The 16,526-nt window shown below is 43.3% G+C and overlaps 1 protein-coding gene across 2 annotated transcripts in view; it reads left to right on the top strand.

Annotated features, from left to right (window-relative positions):
- Positions 1–16,213, top strand: part of EBF3 (EBF transcription factor 3) — a 199,182-nt gene extending 182,969 nt beyond the window's left edge. The window contains exons 14-15 of one of the 2 annotated variants that reach the window (XM_068110645.2): positions 1,102–1,191; positions 13,097–16,213. In XM_068110645.2, coding sequence (XP_067966746.1) covers positions 1,102–1,191; positions 13,097–13,128 — 122 coding nt within the window. In that variant the 3' untranslated portion in view covers positions 13,129–16,213. Of the gene's footprint in view, positions 1–993; positions 1,192–13,096 lie in introns of both variants that reach the window. The other variant, XM_068110642.2, reaches the window with a different exon arrangement.
- Positions 16,214–16,526: the final 313 nt, after the last annotated feature.

The raw sequence follows: 16,526 nt of genomic DNA, 5'->3' as shown, positions 1-16,526 counted from the left end.
GTGCACGCTAACTTGGGGAACGCAGTTGTCAGGACGTGAAATGGGAATGCTTGTTGAAAGGAACACTAAAGTGTATTGAATGAGCATTTTTTTTGTCGAAGTAAATCACGTGGTCGAGTCCCATTGGGCGGGTAATGGATTTTCCTCTTGTAGAACGCACTTCCATTTTGGTGATTTTGACCTCCTTTTCGCTATTCCACCCGGACTTATGTGCATGAATGCGGATCACCATGTTTGTTCTTCCACGTCCATTCCCGCCTTTGTGCCCTGAATCTTATCACTTTGCTTGGCGCTCTCTGATCATTTCCATCTTCCATCCTTGCCTGTTTTCTCCAGTTCCCAGGCCGCAACCGATGCTTGCGCAATATGCATGCGAAGCGTGGACGTGTCTGTGATTTTTTTTCTGCGTCCGCGCAATGTGCTTGACTGCTTGGAAATACTGTGGCCCCTTTTCACTAAGGAAGGGCGACTGATAATTGATAATAGTATCTCTGCCAAGCATTTTAAAGGGAAGTTGACCTTTGGCTCAGAGAAACACCAAATCATGACAGCAGTGATACCAGACTAACATGCAGTGAAAAAACTTTCAAACGCTTCAACAGCACAACTAACCTCGGCCTTTTTCCTCCCCTCCCTTCTTGTCTCCCCTTACCAATGATCCATTTCTATTCTTATTTACCCGATCCATTCACTCACTTTGCATGCTTCATTTATCACCACTTCATCTACACCACATCTCTCTCGCTCTCGCTCTCGCTGTCTCTCTTGCTCTCCCTCTCCCTCTCTCTCTCTCTCTCTCTCTTGCTTTCCCCCCCCCCTCTCTCTCTCTCTCCAACTGCATGTCTTGCCCAATCTTCCGTTCCTTCGTACCATGCACCTCTTTCCGCAATCTCTCGAAACCTTTCTTTGCCTGCATGCCTCTTTCCATCATCTTTGCAACCACACTTACCTCATCATCACTCGAATGCACACCACGCCAAACCGCAATCACAGTCGTGCCGTCGAGTCCACCTCTGGCTGCCTCTTCTATCACCCTTCCTTCAAACGGTAGCATTCCGCCGGGCGCCTTCTCATTCTCCCCTGCCCACATGCTCTCCGCAGTCAAGCAGAAGAGCGCCTTTGCCCCAGTAGTTCGACCGCAGCCTTCTCCTCCTCCCAGCTGCACAGGGTCCACTGGCAGCACACTCCAAGGTGGGTTTATGTTTTCACATCTGTATCACCAAACTAGGCCACGTCACGGTTTTCCATGCATACAAACAGGTTATGGCGCATCACCATCCACATTATCAAGAAGCCATTTACATTATCAAAAATGAAGGCACACCATTGCATGGGTTATCAAAAATAGATTATACATTATGATTTTGCGCACAAACAGCATTCCACCATTGTCCACCTGCCCAATAAGTCACATACAGATGTCTGTGCTGACACCTGCAAGTCGATAATGTCGGCTCACCTTAACAGGTGGCCTTTCTAAATGAAACACATGGTATGTGTTTAGAATATCTAAATATCTATCTAAAACTTTAGAATATCCATAAATAAAGTTTTACCATGCCCATGCATTCATTCACCTTTAGAACCTCTGGGCATCTCCATTGGTCTTGAACCTATTCAAACAAACCGTTTCCTTCATATTCTTTTCTCACCTATGGAACTGTCTATTGGAGTCCATTGTCTTGAGCTCTTCTCTCCAGGATTAAGTCTGCAGCCCACCACCATCTCCTGGTGTCTCTCTTTTCTACTAGTGAGCTCTACTATACCCGCTGAGACCCTATTCTCACCCTTTTATCCCCCTTGCCACATTTTCTCTGCTGATCCATTGCCTGCTCCATGTTCTCTGCTGACATTGTTGTTCTACTCTACCTTAGTTCTTGAGCCTTGACACCTAGCTGTATTAACACAAAATAATGAAAATGAAAAATATAAATAATACAGAGGTTTCTGCCCAAATTTAGGGGGCTTTCTTCTTTGAATTCAAAGGGTTTTTTTTAATGCAATTCGGGGAAATTCAGGAACTCAAATTCGAATTTCCATCGTGAGCATTTTCGTGCTGAATCCCAGGTTTTCCTGGGGCAATGAAGTGCTCATGCCAGATTCCTCTGGGAGAATTAAGAGTCAACCACACTCTGTGTACGGGTGCCACAAATAGACCAGACCAGACCAGACCAGGCAGGGCAGGCAGAATACTCCACCCTCCCGTAAAGGTCGTCTTGAACCAGCTGGGGTTTTAGCATCGGCTATCTACGCCATACTTCTGTTGGGAATAAGTGAGGTTCCAGAAGCTGATATCTAGATCTCTTACCCTGCTGTCATGAGCCAGGTTTGAACCCACAAACCACAAAATTTCCGGCTGCTGTTCTTGTTGGTGGACATCCTGTTTAGTTGGTTGACGTCCTGGCCAATACCATACATTTATGGTGTTTTCTACCTGAGATTATTTGATTTTTAGACTAAACAATATATCCAACGGCTTAAGGATCAATTGCATTTCATATCCAACTAAATGGAATTTTTTAAAATCTAAACTAAATCTAAACTAAAACTAAAACATATCCAACTAAATGGAACTAATAAAACTAAGTTTCATATCCAACAACTAAATTTCATATCCAACATTTCATATCCAACTATGGAAAACGTGAAAGATGGGGAAGTTGTTGTGGTAGGAGGAGACCTAAATGGACATGTGGGAAGGAGTATGGACGGTTTTCAGGGAGTTCATGGGGGTTATGGATATGGTATGAGAAATGGAGAAGGTGAAAGGATTTTGGAGTTTGCTGATGGAGCTGATTTGTTGATTTGTAATACTCAGTTCCAGAAAGAGGATAATAAGCTTGTTACATGCACGTCAGGTGGGTCGACGACAACCGTTGACTACCTGATGGTGCGTAGGCGAGATATGGGGCACCTCCGGGACACAAAGGTGATCCCGGAGGAGGAGGCTGTTTCACAGCACCACTTGGTTGTCTGCGACATAAGGGTGAAGGTGCGAGGAGAGCTCGGCAGGTGAAGTACCAACCGAGAATGAAGGTGTGGAGGTTGAAAGAGGTGACAGTAAGGGAGGCATTAAAAGAGAGGCTGAGTATGGTAGAGGATGATGTGGTTGAGCTTGAAGGTGGTTGGATGTCAATGAAAGATAGTCTGTTGGGAGCCGTTGGTGAGGTATGTGGATGGACAAAAGGACCACCGAGGCACTCGGAAACATGGTGGTGGGATGATGACGTTGGAAAGAGGATTGACGAGAAGAGGAAGAAGTTCAAGGAGTGGCAGAAGGCGAAGGGTATGGGGGCAATGTAGAAGGGTATGAAGGGTACGGGGGCAGAAAAGGCAGAGCATGAAAGTCATAAGGCAGCCAAGAAGGCTGCAAAGAAAGAGGTAGCAAAGGCACAGGAGGCATGTTGGAAAATGTTCGGAGAACGCTTGGATTTGGAAGAGGGTCAGAGAGTGGTATTCAGGATTGCAAAGCAGATAGCGAAAGAGAGGTGTGATGTGATGGGGGTTAGTTGCTTGAAGGATGAAGTGGGACAAATCGTTGTGGACCCAGATGGAAGAGATATATGGAAATACTGTTGAATGCAGAGAATGAATGGGATGGCAACATAGAGAGTAACCCAGTTTAAGGACCGGCAGAGAACATAACCAAGAAGAAAGTTGAGGAAGCGATAAAAGCAATGAAGAGTAGAAAAGCGGGAGGGCCGATGGGAGTTGTGGGAGATATGTTGAAGGCAGCGGGAATTGGGGTGTGAAGAGAATGACAGAGATCTGCAATCTGGTGGTGAAAGAAGGCCGCATTCCAGTGGATTGGGAACTGAGTACCCTCATCCCTCTATACAAAGGGAAAGGTGACCCTTTGGACTGTGGCTCGTATGGAGCGATAAAGTTATTGGAGCATGGAATGAAGGTATTGGAAAGGGTGTTGGAGAGGAGGATAAGGAAGAAGGTGAAGATTGACGAAATGCAGTTTGGATTTATGCCGGGAAGAGGAACGACAGACGCGCTTTTTATTGTGAGGCAGTTGCAGGAGAAGTACATGGAGAAGAGGAAGAAGTTGTTTCTTGGGTTTGTTGATCTGGAGAAAGCATTCGATAGGGTTCCACGTGAAGTAGTGACATGGGCATTGAGGAAGTTAAGAGTGGAGGAATGGTTGATCAGAGTAGTGATGGCAATGTACAAAAGAGCGTGCACAGTTGTAAGGACAAAGGACGGGAACGGTGGTGAGTTTAAGGGTGAAGGTGGGAGTGCATCAGGGGTTGGTACTAAGTCCACCATTATTTGTAGCTGTGATGGAGGTGCTGGCTCGGAATGTAAAGGAGGGTTTACCGTGGGAGTTGTTGTATGCAGATGATCTGGTGTTGATTGCAGAAAGTATGGATGGACTGAAGGAGAAGATGAATAAGTGGAAGGAATGTATGGAGACAAAAGGTCTGAAGGTGAATATCGGAAAAACGAAGGTGATGGCAAGTGGTAAAGCATGTGGTGAGGTGGAAAGAACTGGGAAGTGGGCATGTGCTGTGTGCAGGAAGGGTGTCGGAGTGAATTCCATTCAATATACAATGTGCGCTGAGTGGGTTCATCAAAAATGTAGTGGTCTAAGAGGGTCATTAACCAGTGTGGCAGCTACCTTCAAGTGTAAGGTGTGCACATCGGGAGCTGCAGAGGGAGGAAATGCTGAGTTGGATCTTGGAGACGGCGTGAAGCTGGAAGGTGTGAAAACATTTTGTTACCTCGGAGACATGCTGAATGGAGAAGGTGGATCAGACTCGGCAACGGTTGCTGGAGTGAGATGTGCATGGAAGATGTTTCGGGAACTGAGTGGCATGCTGATGAGGAGGGGAGTGTCGTTGAAGCTGAAGGGAAAGGTGTATGCTGCATGTGTGAGAAGTGTTATGAATTATGGGAGCGAGACATGGGTAATGAATGGAGAGCAGCAACGAAGGCTGGAAAGGTTGGAAATGTGAATGGTTCGGTGGATGTGTGGAGTTTCGTTGAGAGAGAGAGGAAGACAAATGATGAATTGCGAAAGATGATGGGAATAGAGCCTGTGATGGATGCTGTGAAGAGAAACAATTTGAGATGGTTTGGTCATGTGTTGAGGAAGGATGAAAGTGACTGGTTGAGAAGAGTGATGGAAATTAATGTAGAAGGAAGTAGAGGACGGGGAAGACCGAGAAAGACTTGGCTAAAGATGGTCGAAGAAGAAATGCGGGCAAGGGGGTTAACAAGGGGAGATGCAGAAAATAGGGCAAAATGGAGAAGATTGTCATGGGGACCGCAAGGCTAACCCCCGCTCTTGTAGGGAAAATGGCCTTAAAATGCCTGTTTTGTTGTATCCAACTAAATATTTATTCCGCACTCTTAAGAAATACAACTTTTGTATGATTGCTGTGTCGCTCAAATATATTGCACCATTATTTTTACTCATCTGGAGGTTAATTTTTACCCATATTTATGTTTTATGTACAACGTCGAAGCTCATTGAAGAGCGAGGTCATAAACAATGCCTGCCTTATTTTATGCCAGTGAAGCACATCGCAAGTTGCAACGTGCGATGCCATCGGATCATTTGCATTTCTGTTGATTCGCTCATCAAAAAGTATTAACGTTTTTACAACAGCTCCTTAAGTGTCATGTTTAACGCACCCACAATATCATAAAAAGGAAAACATTTGCTGAGTGTTAGATACTGAAGAAGCCACCTTCATTTTCATGCAAAGGAACATGGCCTTGCGTCACGTGACCAGTCTGGCAGAGTGCAAGTTGCCCCTGGCGGAAGGTTTCCATCGTGCACAGAATGAATGCTGCTGGCGTGCATTCAAATAGTTGTCATTTTATGTTCACATCTGAACGGACGAGCGAGTGGTGAACGTGAGATTTAAGGCTATGGGACGGTGAACGATATCACCCGGAGGCCCATTGCCAAAGTTGGTGCAAAACAGCAGTCACTCTAACACAGTGGCAGGCAACCTTTGCAACTGGCTGGACAGTTGCAACTTGGCAATGATCAATAGGCTGGGTTTCAAGCAATTCCATAACTTTTGAGAATGCCTGGCAAGGAAGGATGTTGAAGCTGGCGCAAGGCCATGTCAAGGCTGTTTAAAACGTTACCAGTAGATAGTTTAAGGCCTACCTTTTGCACAAGAAAAGCTTTTTTTTATTTCTCAAAAAGCCAAATGGTTTCGAAAATATTTTGTTGCCCACGCGGCACTCCCTTCAAGCTACTCCGGCACTCACTTCCCCCACGAGGGATTCCAAATAAAATAGCGTCCTCCGCATGATTTTGCTATTGCTGAGCTTTGTATATGCTCTTCTGGACACTCACAATAACTTTGCTCCACTGTTTGTTTACAGCCTCTCGCTAATTAGCTCCGTGACTGGCAACAAATTCGTTTTATTAGCGCTGTCACTTGTGAAATGCAACGTGATTAGGCAATGACTTGTTCCTGCAGCAGCAGATCGTCTTGAGTTAAAATTCTGAGTGCAAAGCTAGTCACTTCTTAAAATGTCTGCCATTAAATAACTACGTTTTAATGTCGAAACATGATGTCCACCAACTGCAGTGCCTATAGAAAGTCTGATGCCAGGTTCCTCTGGGAGAAGGCCCTTTCAAAATTTCCCCCTTTGTTGTCTTTAGCCTGGAATTAAATTTTATTAAATCAGACCTTTTCCACCTTTATTTCCACATTGTAACCCATTGTAATCCAGGTGAAAAACAAATTCTACAAATTTCAGAAAATTAATTAAAATACAACACGAGAATATCTTGGTTGGACAAGTGTCAACCCACCCACAAACTTCCCCCTTCCCCACCTTTATCTATCTATAATTCCAGTAATCTCTGTACGTTTGTACGTCTGTACGTTTGTTTGTCTGTGACCGCTGTTTCTCGACAACCACGGGTCCGATATACTTTTAACTTGCCAGGTATATTGCTGGGGACCCGAGGATGTGCCTTTTCAAGGTTTCATATTAATCGGACAATTACTTACCGAGCTATGTCCAAAAAACGATTCAACCAATCAGAGAGCAGCGAACGATCGCGTGTGCCGAACGTGGAGGACACACTCTGCCTCGGATGGCACATTTGAGAGCGTATTCATTTATTTCACGTTTGCAAACTATGTTGGCGTTAAACTATGTTTTAAAACTAATAAAACCGAATTTGCGATTCATTCGCTTTCCTGCGCGTTTGTGCACGCGATGGCGATTTCTTTACCAAACTCCGGAAGCCGTTCGCTTTGGACCAAACCATTGCATGTAAATAGAGGGGGGGGATTGTCACCGTACTCGCAAGCCGTTCGCTTTGGACCAAACCATTTCATGTAAATAGAGGGGGGGGGATATAATTTTAGATATAGATATAGTACGGGCAATGCCCTAGTAATAACAATTGTAAATAAGCATCGGTGTAACCAATCACCTTCAAAATCACACACCAAGTTAACTGGCCTGTACTAAATGTACGAAACCTGTACTAAACCTGTACTAAATTGTAGTGATTCTGTTTATTACCTCCGCCACCAAAGTTGGATGGAGGTCATGTTTTCACCCCTGTCTGTTTGTTACTTGCCGGAATAGATTCCGGCAAGTATGTTGGTTGGTTGGTTTGTCTGTCTGTCTGTTTGTCTGTCTGTTTGTGCGCAGTACTACGTCTACATTGTTGCACATAGCATCGCCATACTTTACACACATATTTGCCTTGCCCTGGAATAGACTGTGCCCAATTTTTAACTCTCTAGGCCCAAGGTCAAGCACAAGGTCACCCAAAATGTGCAAATCGTTTTTTGCTAACCAACGACGGTACCCGCCCTATGGGCGGGGCTTCAATTGGGAGGCCCAAATGAAAAGGCAAAATATCAGAAATTGAAGGCTTTTTTTTTATTTTAAACGATTTATATAAACATCCGTTAAATCATATCACACGCAAATCATCAAAATTTAAACAGTATCTTTAGAATTTCAATAATAATTAATCTTACAGCCGCCATGTTGGTGCTCGCCGTCCCTGCGATGCGAAGCGAAAGACGCCTCAGAGCTGTCACATTCACAATCGCTATGTCGTATGTACTCCCGATACGTGTTTCCTTCATTGTAAAAACTACCAAGTCAACAGTTAAAAGGATTTTGAGCCGAAAGGTGTTACGGCCTAGGCAAGATCGATGGAGACAGCGATTTGTTAGCTTATACACTGCCCAAATAGCTATGTGGAATTCTCTCATGTAGGGATTAAACCCACGTCGTTTGAACTTTGGCAGAGGTCATTATTTACGTTTAATGATCCAAAATGGCCGATAAAAAAGTACATTCCGGCTAGTCCTCGGTTTCTGACCGATTTTTCATTTGTTTGTTTGTCTGTCTATCTGTCTGTGAACAAGATATCTCAAAAATTTGTGGACAGATTCAGACGGAATTTGGCAGAGAGGTAGTGTATGTGACACGGACGAAATGATTAGATTTGGGTGAAGATCGGGATTCGGATCTGGCCAGTATATTTTTTTTTAGTGATTTTTCACTATTGAGTGATGGGAATAAAACTGAAACATAGCACGATATCTCAAAACGTTATGGATGGATTTAGACCGAACTTGGTGGACCGATTGTGTGCGTGACAAGGATAAATCGACTCAATTTTAGTGAAGATCTGAATATGGATTCGGATACGATAATTATTTAATTGTTAAGTGATTCTTCACCATTGAGGGATCGGGTAAAAAGCCATATATAACATGATATTTAAAAAAAGTGATGGATGACTTATGACGAAACTAGGTGGATGAGTTTGTTCGGTGACAAGAACAAGCCGATTAGATTTTCGTTCAGATCCGAATCCAGATCCGGCCTATCATTGGGATACAAAACAAACTGTTCAGCCTGGCAGAGGTATGTGCTCTACCGAGTGCCATTCTAGTTTCAGAATAAAATCTGCTGTTTCTGTAGGTTTCCTCTGCTAGGTAGTGCATTTCACAGCAAAGACTTAATGATGAGCACCAAGGAACTTTCAAAAGACCTCCCAGATAAAGTTGTAGAAAGGCACAGATCAGGGGATGGGTATAAAAATATTTCAAACGCCTTGAATATCCCTTGGAGCACAGTCAAGACAATCATTAAGAAGTGTAAGGCGTATGGTATCACCAAGACCCTGCCTAGATCAGGCCGTCCCTCCAAACTGGATGACCAAGCAAGGAGGAGACTGATCAGAGAGGCCACCAAGAGGCCAATGGCAACTTTGAAAGAGCTACAGGCCATCATGGCAAAGACTGGTCACTGTGTGTATGCGACAACAATATCCCAAACACTCCACAAGTCTGGCATGTATGGTAGGGTGGCAAGAAGGAAGTCATTACTCAAAAAACCTACCTTGTATCCCATTTGAAGTATGCAAAAAAACACTGGAGATTCTGAAGCCACGTGGCATAAACTTTTGTAGTCTGACAAAACCAAGGTGGAACTTTTTGGCCTACATACAAAACGTTATGTTTGGTGCAAAACCAACACAGCCCCTCAGCCAAAGAACACCATCCCTACTGTGAAGCATGGTGGTGGCAGCATCATGTTATGGGGATGTTTCTCATAAGCAGGGACTGGGGCACTTGTCAGGACAGAAGGGAAAATGGATGGAGCAAAATATAGGAAAATCCTAGAGGAAAACCTGCTTCCCTCCACAAGAAAGCTAAAATTTAGACTGAAGTTCACCTTTCAGCATGACAGCATTTCAGCATTTTCAGCATTTCAGCATTTCAGCATTTTATCAAGGCACACAGCCAAAGCTACACTGGAGTGGCTAACGAACAAAAATATAAATGTCCTTGAGTGGCCCAGTCAGAGCCCCAACCTAAATCGAAGTGAAAATTTGTGGCATAACTTGAACATTGCTGTCCATCAACGCTCCCCACACAACTTGAGTGATATTTAACAGTTTTGTTCCGAAGAATGGGCAAATATTGCCCAATCATGGTGTGCAAATTTGGTAGAGACCTATCCCAACAGATTCACAGCTGTAATTGCTGTCAAAGGTGCTTCCACCAAGTATTTACTCAGGGGGGTGGACACTTATCCAATCAAGATATTCTCGTTTTGTATTTTAATTAATTTTCTGAAATTTGTAGAATTTGTTTTTCATTTGGAAGTTGTGGGTTACAATGTGTAAATAAAGGTGGAAAAAGTCGAATTTAATGTGATTTAATTCCAGGCTATAAGGCAGCAAAAGGTGAAAAAATTGAAAGGAGGTGTATACTTTCTCTAGGCACTGTACATGTAGTTCCACTTATTAAAGGGATCTTTCTATTTCTGGAAGGAAACAGGCCCAACTAGGGTTGTTTTATATGAGTTCCCTTACAAGGGACTTCAATGCAGGAAGATGCCATTAGGCCCATCAATCCTGTGTAATGGTTGCCAACCTATGGTTGTTTGTGCATGCTCTATCCTTTTTAAATGTCAAGCATCAAACAAGGAGGCAGCTCATACATCAAACAAGGAAGCAGCTCATCCCATTTTTATGTCTTTGGTATGACCCGGCCGTAGTCAGATTTGAACCGCTGACCTCCATGACTCAGAGTGGACGGACACTCTCACCATTATGCCACCGAGTCATTACACCATGTTGAGCATAAGATAGCATAATGATTTCAACGAAACTGTTTTCGCTCAAGTTCTGTTAATGATATTTTAAGGTGTCGTGGCAGCCTCTTGGTGCGTAAATTGATGTTGTGGGTTAAAATCCAACTTCAGGTAGCAGTATGTTAGAATTTGGATTCTAATCTTCAGGCAGTCGAGTTAGTTTCAGGAGAACAGTCACATCACTATTGGATTGTCGGTAAAAACCCAGCTGGTACATTCCCGACCATCAGGGTGGGATCATAATCTGCCTGCTCCAACTGCTCTGGTCTACACGTGGTGTTAGCCGACTCATTGTGGTTGACTCTTACTGCCCTCCCTTGTTATAATGCAGGACGTTTTGAATGACTATATGGCTCAAACTTTTCTTCAGGACCTTCAACAAATACAACAAGAGTAGTGTAAATGAACATAGATTGTTGAAAAAAAAATTCACTTCTATAATCTCCCCAGAGCAATGGTATTCTGAGTAATCCGTAATTCTCACACTATGTAACGACTGTAACGTTACTGGATGTGGAATGGGGTTAATAATCACTGACTTATATTGCTTGCTTTTCCTCTTTTGTCTCCATCCTTTCATTCTGCTGGATGTTTATAAAAATTATTACTTATTTCCTGGCATTTCACATCATTTCTAGATTGCTTTTTGTTATCATGATGACTGCAGTCGATTTCTTCACATTTCTGGAAGCCTTCAATCGTTTTTGTGCCAATTCCCTGCTCTCATATTTTGTATTAATTTGCTCGTTCGTATTTTTATTCCGTATTGTACAAGGGGGTCACCCGCCCCACCCCCGTCCTGAGATATTTGGCTCCACTACCATATTTTTTGTCAATAAAAAACCCGTTTTGTAATGTGCTAAGGTAGGGGTTTCACATCTAGGCAGGGATTTGCTATTTTGATAAGAGTAGGGTGCGAATGAGGGGAAGGGGCACTGGTAGTGGCTGAATGAAAGGAGTTGTTGATGAGGGGTTGAGGCCGATTGTGAGGGTGAAAGAGATCTGCTATTCACAGAAACGTGCGCACATTCATTACAGAGGCACGCGCTTGGTGCTGAGTGACGCGTTCGGACCGGTGCACGTTGCGCGCCTTCCCTTGGGAAGATGAATTGCTGGGTTACGGCTCCTCTGTGCCGCCGAACGTGGGGTCACCCCTCAATATGTCACCTGTTCCTTGCTGGTGCCAGTCCAAGTCCTATGTTTTCAAAATTCTTTTTTTCTTTCCTTCTATCTTTGTTGCCGTAGTTTTAGGTCCAAGGGGTAAATTAGGATCACACACACTGGTCCTGCTGACCGACTGGTAACCCAAGTGCCTCTTTAACAGGCCTAATTGAGCAGGGCAGTACACGAGGCCAGGAGGCAGATCCCTTGCTTTTCATGCCAAAGCATACCGCGCTAAAGGGCTGAGGCTCGGGTGACATGGCAAGACCGGGGCACCATTTTAAACAAGTTTCTGGAATATAAAGTGTGCTTTGCTTGGTGTTTCTCCTACTCTTTTACGACTCAGAAATGCTTTGGGAATGTTTTAAGTCTAGTCCACTATTATAGACGAGTGACCACTTATCGTGACTAAAGTGTCCTCCAGGCACTTTCATTTCCAGTTATTAACTATCTCATCTATTACAGTGGCCTTTTTACAACAATACTCAGCATGGTTAGGACGAAAGGTTAAATTAAGGAGATTTCTTTGTGTTCGAAAAAAGGAACCACATGGTGACGTATTGATATTTTTAAAGACCAAATGGCTAATTTCACAATCAATGGCTGAAAATTGCCAGTTTTAAATAATAAAAATACTAAATTAAGTTAGGGGTCATACCCTCGTTATCCTTGTCTTACACAACTGTCACACAACACATCCACTTGTTTTACAACTGCCAGTTTGAACTTTTGGTGTCTTTTTTTCTTATACTTACATTGTACAATATGCATGATGGAGAGCCTAGAGCCTTTTTCATCGTCCAATTTTCCTTGTGTCCTTCGTAAAGAGTAGGCGAGTTATCGCTGGCACCCTGAACAAATTACAAATACCTGCATCATCGATCCTCGGGCGAGTATCCTGCGTCAGAGTGGCGACCTGTCGAGGAACGTAAACCCTCGCCAAACAATTTTTTTCGACACTACCGACGCTCTGAATAGAGCATGATACATTCATTAATTAATCAATGTGTAATACATTTATTGCACCATGAATTGAAACAATTGCTAAATTCCTGACTTGAAACTCCAAAAAATAAATCCTGTGCTACTTAATTTCGCAAATGCATTCAATTAGATGCCAATGGCACAGGATATTCATGCATACCGTTTCAAAACGGTCTGGAACATTTATTCGTTTGGTTTTCGATGTGCTCACAGAACAATGTAGGGCGAGGTTTACAGGAAACAAGGAATAATTGTGCGAGTCAACAAGAATAAAGTTCAAGGCCTCTCAGTGTACATTTGACACAAACCTTTGCTTGCTCTTTCTCCTCAGCCATGTCTGGATTGGTCGTGCCTCCGATGTAGGTGAAGAATGGGCTTTGGAGAGACAATTCCTTCCGAGACATCACCTGCTCACAGCGAGTTGTTTGGGTTACTTTTCCTCTCGTGGACGATGACACTTAAACTGAAGTGGTAATGTTTCTTCATCGGCCTGTTGCTCTACAAAGCCACTGATGCCGGACAAGCCGAAGACGAAGGTGAAAGCAAACAAAAAAGGAACTGACAGTCTTTTTGTAGAGAAAGCATCCATTTGGAGGTGAAAAGTGACAATTTATATAAGAAAAAAAATGTTCCTGGTGCACTGTCTTAATGTTATATATATATAATATAACTTTTTATTTTGTCGTGAAGTGGAATTGTGGGACTTTATCGAAGGAAAAGAAAGGGGGAAGTGGATAACGGACATCGTTTCTGCCTCTGTGCAATTCAAGAAAGTCATGGTTATGCAGTTTTGAAAGTTTCAAGGTAGAAGGACTTTTCTTGCTTGGAGTGTTTTTAGCCTTTTTGTAAAGATACAATGATAATGTTAGTCATTTTAAATGAAGCAACGTGGAATGCAGCCTGGCGAAAAAACATATAGCAGCAGAACATGGTTTTTTAGCCGCTCCTGGAAACGCACGTCATCACGGGGCATCAAATGGGCCCCTGTAAGTCTGTGAAAAAGATGGCCGCGCGTTTTGAATAGAGTTTTTAGAAAGCTATTTTGGTCCTTCTCATTGTGATCTATAATATTCACCCTTTCTGATGCACAGACGTAAACTGGCGGGAGGGAGGGCACTCGCACGGGGCAACCCCACACGTCGCAATGGCTACAGAAACAGGAGGGAATAGTCTTTCAGGGTAATAACGACCGGGGGGGAAGATTTTCGCTGAACGTACTGTAAAAATATTGAACACGATTGTTGTAACTGCTGCATTCGCCCATCAGATGCATTTAAGGCTCCTTATTTAGAGGCACGGAGAGTGCCTCGGTTCTGAAAAACACGGTCCCCGGTCACAGTAGACAACATTGAATGAATATTTTAGAGAGCTTCCTGTTCCGCAGGTTATTGCTACAAAACTTAGTTTTTTGCAATCTCTGTACAGTAGTGTACCTGACTTTTTGCCGTAAGGTTTTGTGAAGTAATTGATCTGGTACTAGTCTTGTGAAGCTGTATACTCCTTACCCTGTATCCGCTATCCTTTGGTTTTTTTTCCCCTCCTCCGTCCCTCAATCTGGTCTTGTGCTTTATTTTATTTTCACTTCACACTCATATTTTGATGCTGCCATCATTTCTGAAGCACTTATTTCGGTTTATGCAATATTCCCTCCGCTCGTCCGAAATGCACCTCTCGTTAAATACGACTCATTAGAATTTACCTTCAAGTTGACCAAATCGACTGTTTCAGTTTACTTGGATCGAGAGAAAATAACCAAGAAAATTCAAACAGGCTTCATAGATCCGATTGTTATCAACATTTTCACTTGGCATCGTTATGTGAATACATTCACCTGTTAAGTCGCTTCGTTGAATCCCTCGGTCATTTATTTGTTGGCGACCGTGCTTTGCCCAAAATTGGTCCAATTGCATGTGACATCACAAGTGTTTACAGAACCAATCATGGACCTGCAGACCCTCAAGTAACATCACATTTGTTATATGGAGCCAACCATTCACCCACAAATGCGCGCAGACCCTTAATGATATCATACGTGTTTGACACAACCAATTATGGACTTGCAGACCATTATGTGACATTACATTTGTTTTAGGGAGCCAATCGTGCACCGACAAATGCTTATACGACATCATATGTGGCTTACAGAGCCAATCGTGGGCCCACAGACCCTTAATTGATATCACATGTGTATGCCAGAACCAATCATGGACCCACAGACTCTTAATGACATCACATCTTTGACAGCCAATCATGGAACCACAAACGCTTAAGTGACGTCACACGTGATAATCCTGATGGTCGAAGACGTCGCTGCCTCCACAGAAATTGTTGAGAATTTACTATTTTGCATTTGTTGCTTAATGGTCCATTTTTTCATGTAAAGATACCAAGTGAAAACTTTTGATTATAGTCACGTCTCGTATTTCTTATTCTGAATTTTGCCTTTTCCTTCACTTTAACCGAAGTTTCTCTTTTATTTTTTTATTTTTGCCCCGAGGCCGATGTTCTCAAGAGCAAGAAAAAAGTCAGTTTGTTTTCTCCCATGTCTGTCTTTAATCTCTCCACTTTTACTTGAACTCATCCAGTGTCTCAGTCTGTTTTTCTTGCTTTCTGGAAGAATACTTTTTCTTTAACACTCTATCATTCACTTACCTCTGTTTTGACCATTATTGGGACCATCCTTATATTATATGTAATGCACAGGGAGGTGGGTTGGTGGCTGGTCCAGCATTATGAAATTGTGTAATTATTGGGATGGGGTTCTTCGACCCAGCATTGCGGCATTAAAGGAATGGGGTGGTAATAATTGCTGAAAAAAGCGTTCTACGTAATATCTGGATGGTCCTGCAAGAAAAAGTCACTAACAATCCTCTATCCTCTGCGTTCTCAATGTAAAAAATACAAATAATAAAAAACAAGAAAATCTGGTTAAAATGACCATATTTTACCTTAAATGTCTTGAGTCTTAATCTATCTGCTACTCTCTATCAGAAGAGGAATCATCAGTTTTGCTTTGACTGTGAAAATGAAATTTTATTGTGCAAATCACACCATAACGTCTTAATAACCTTAGTTTGCCAACGTGTAACCTCACACTTTGCAATTTATTTTGTACTATACTGTTTATACATATTATAGTTAGCATTTCTGGTCACGTGGTGAACGTCGTGGTCCATTTTCGCACATCGTCTAGAGCTCGACCTCCGGCATCCCAACCCGGCCTCTAATGTTTCCCAGCGCCGCGGTTATCTCCGCACCCTGGACGTTTGTTTAGGCAAATCGCATAAGCCCTCCATGCGAATTACTAGCCCGAAACACGCATTGTCCCCCAACGCAACCCCAACAAGCCTGTTAAACAGTGCAAGCAGAACCCTGCTCTCGCTCCTCAGGGAGGTCACCAATAGGACTGCTTAGCTCATCTTGGCAGCCTTGGGCTCAGCTGTGCTTGAAACCAAAAAAAAAAGGAAAGATCTCCAAGGCCAATTTGAGGCTCCCACGCACTCCCTCTCGCTCTCCCATCCCCTCTCTACCCACCGATGTAATTTTATCGTCATCGTTCCTGTTATTATTGCTATTATGGGTATGAAACTTTGTCTCGCTGCTTTTAAGTTCTCACTCAGCATGTTAGAACAGCTGGTTCAAGTCAGTGATACCCCCCTGCCAACCACCCAATACCCGTCCCCCTCCGATCCACCTACTACTTGTCCCCCTCCATCCTTTCTTTTCTCCGCCCCTCGAGCTATGCCTTCTTAAGGCTCTCG

Source organism: Myxine glutinosa, chromosome 3, assembly GCF_964187855.1.
Source record: "Myxine glutinosa chromosome 3, kmMyxGlut1.1, whole genome shotgun sequence".
NCBI lineage: Eukaryota > Metazoa > Chordata > Myxini > Myxiniformes > Myxinidae > Myxine > Myxine glutinosa.
This window is presented reverse-complemented; position numbering and strand designations above follow the sequence as displayed.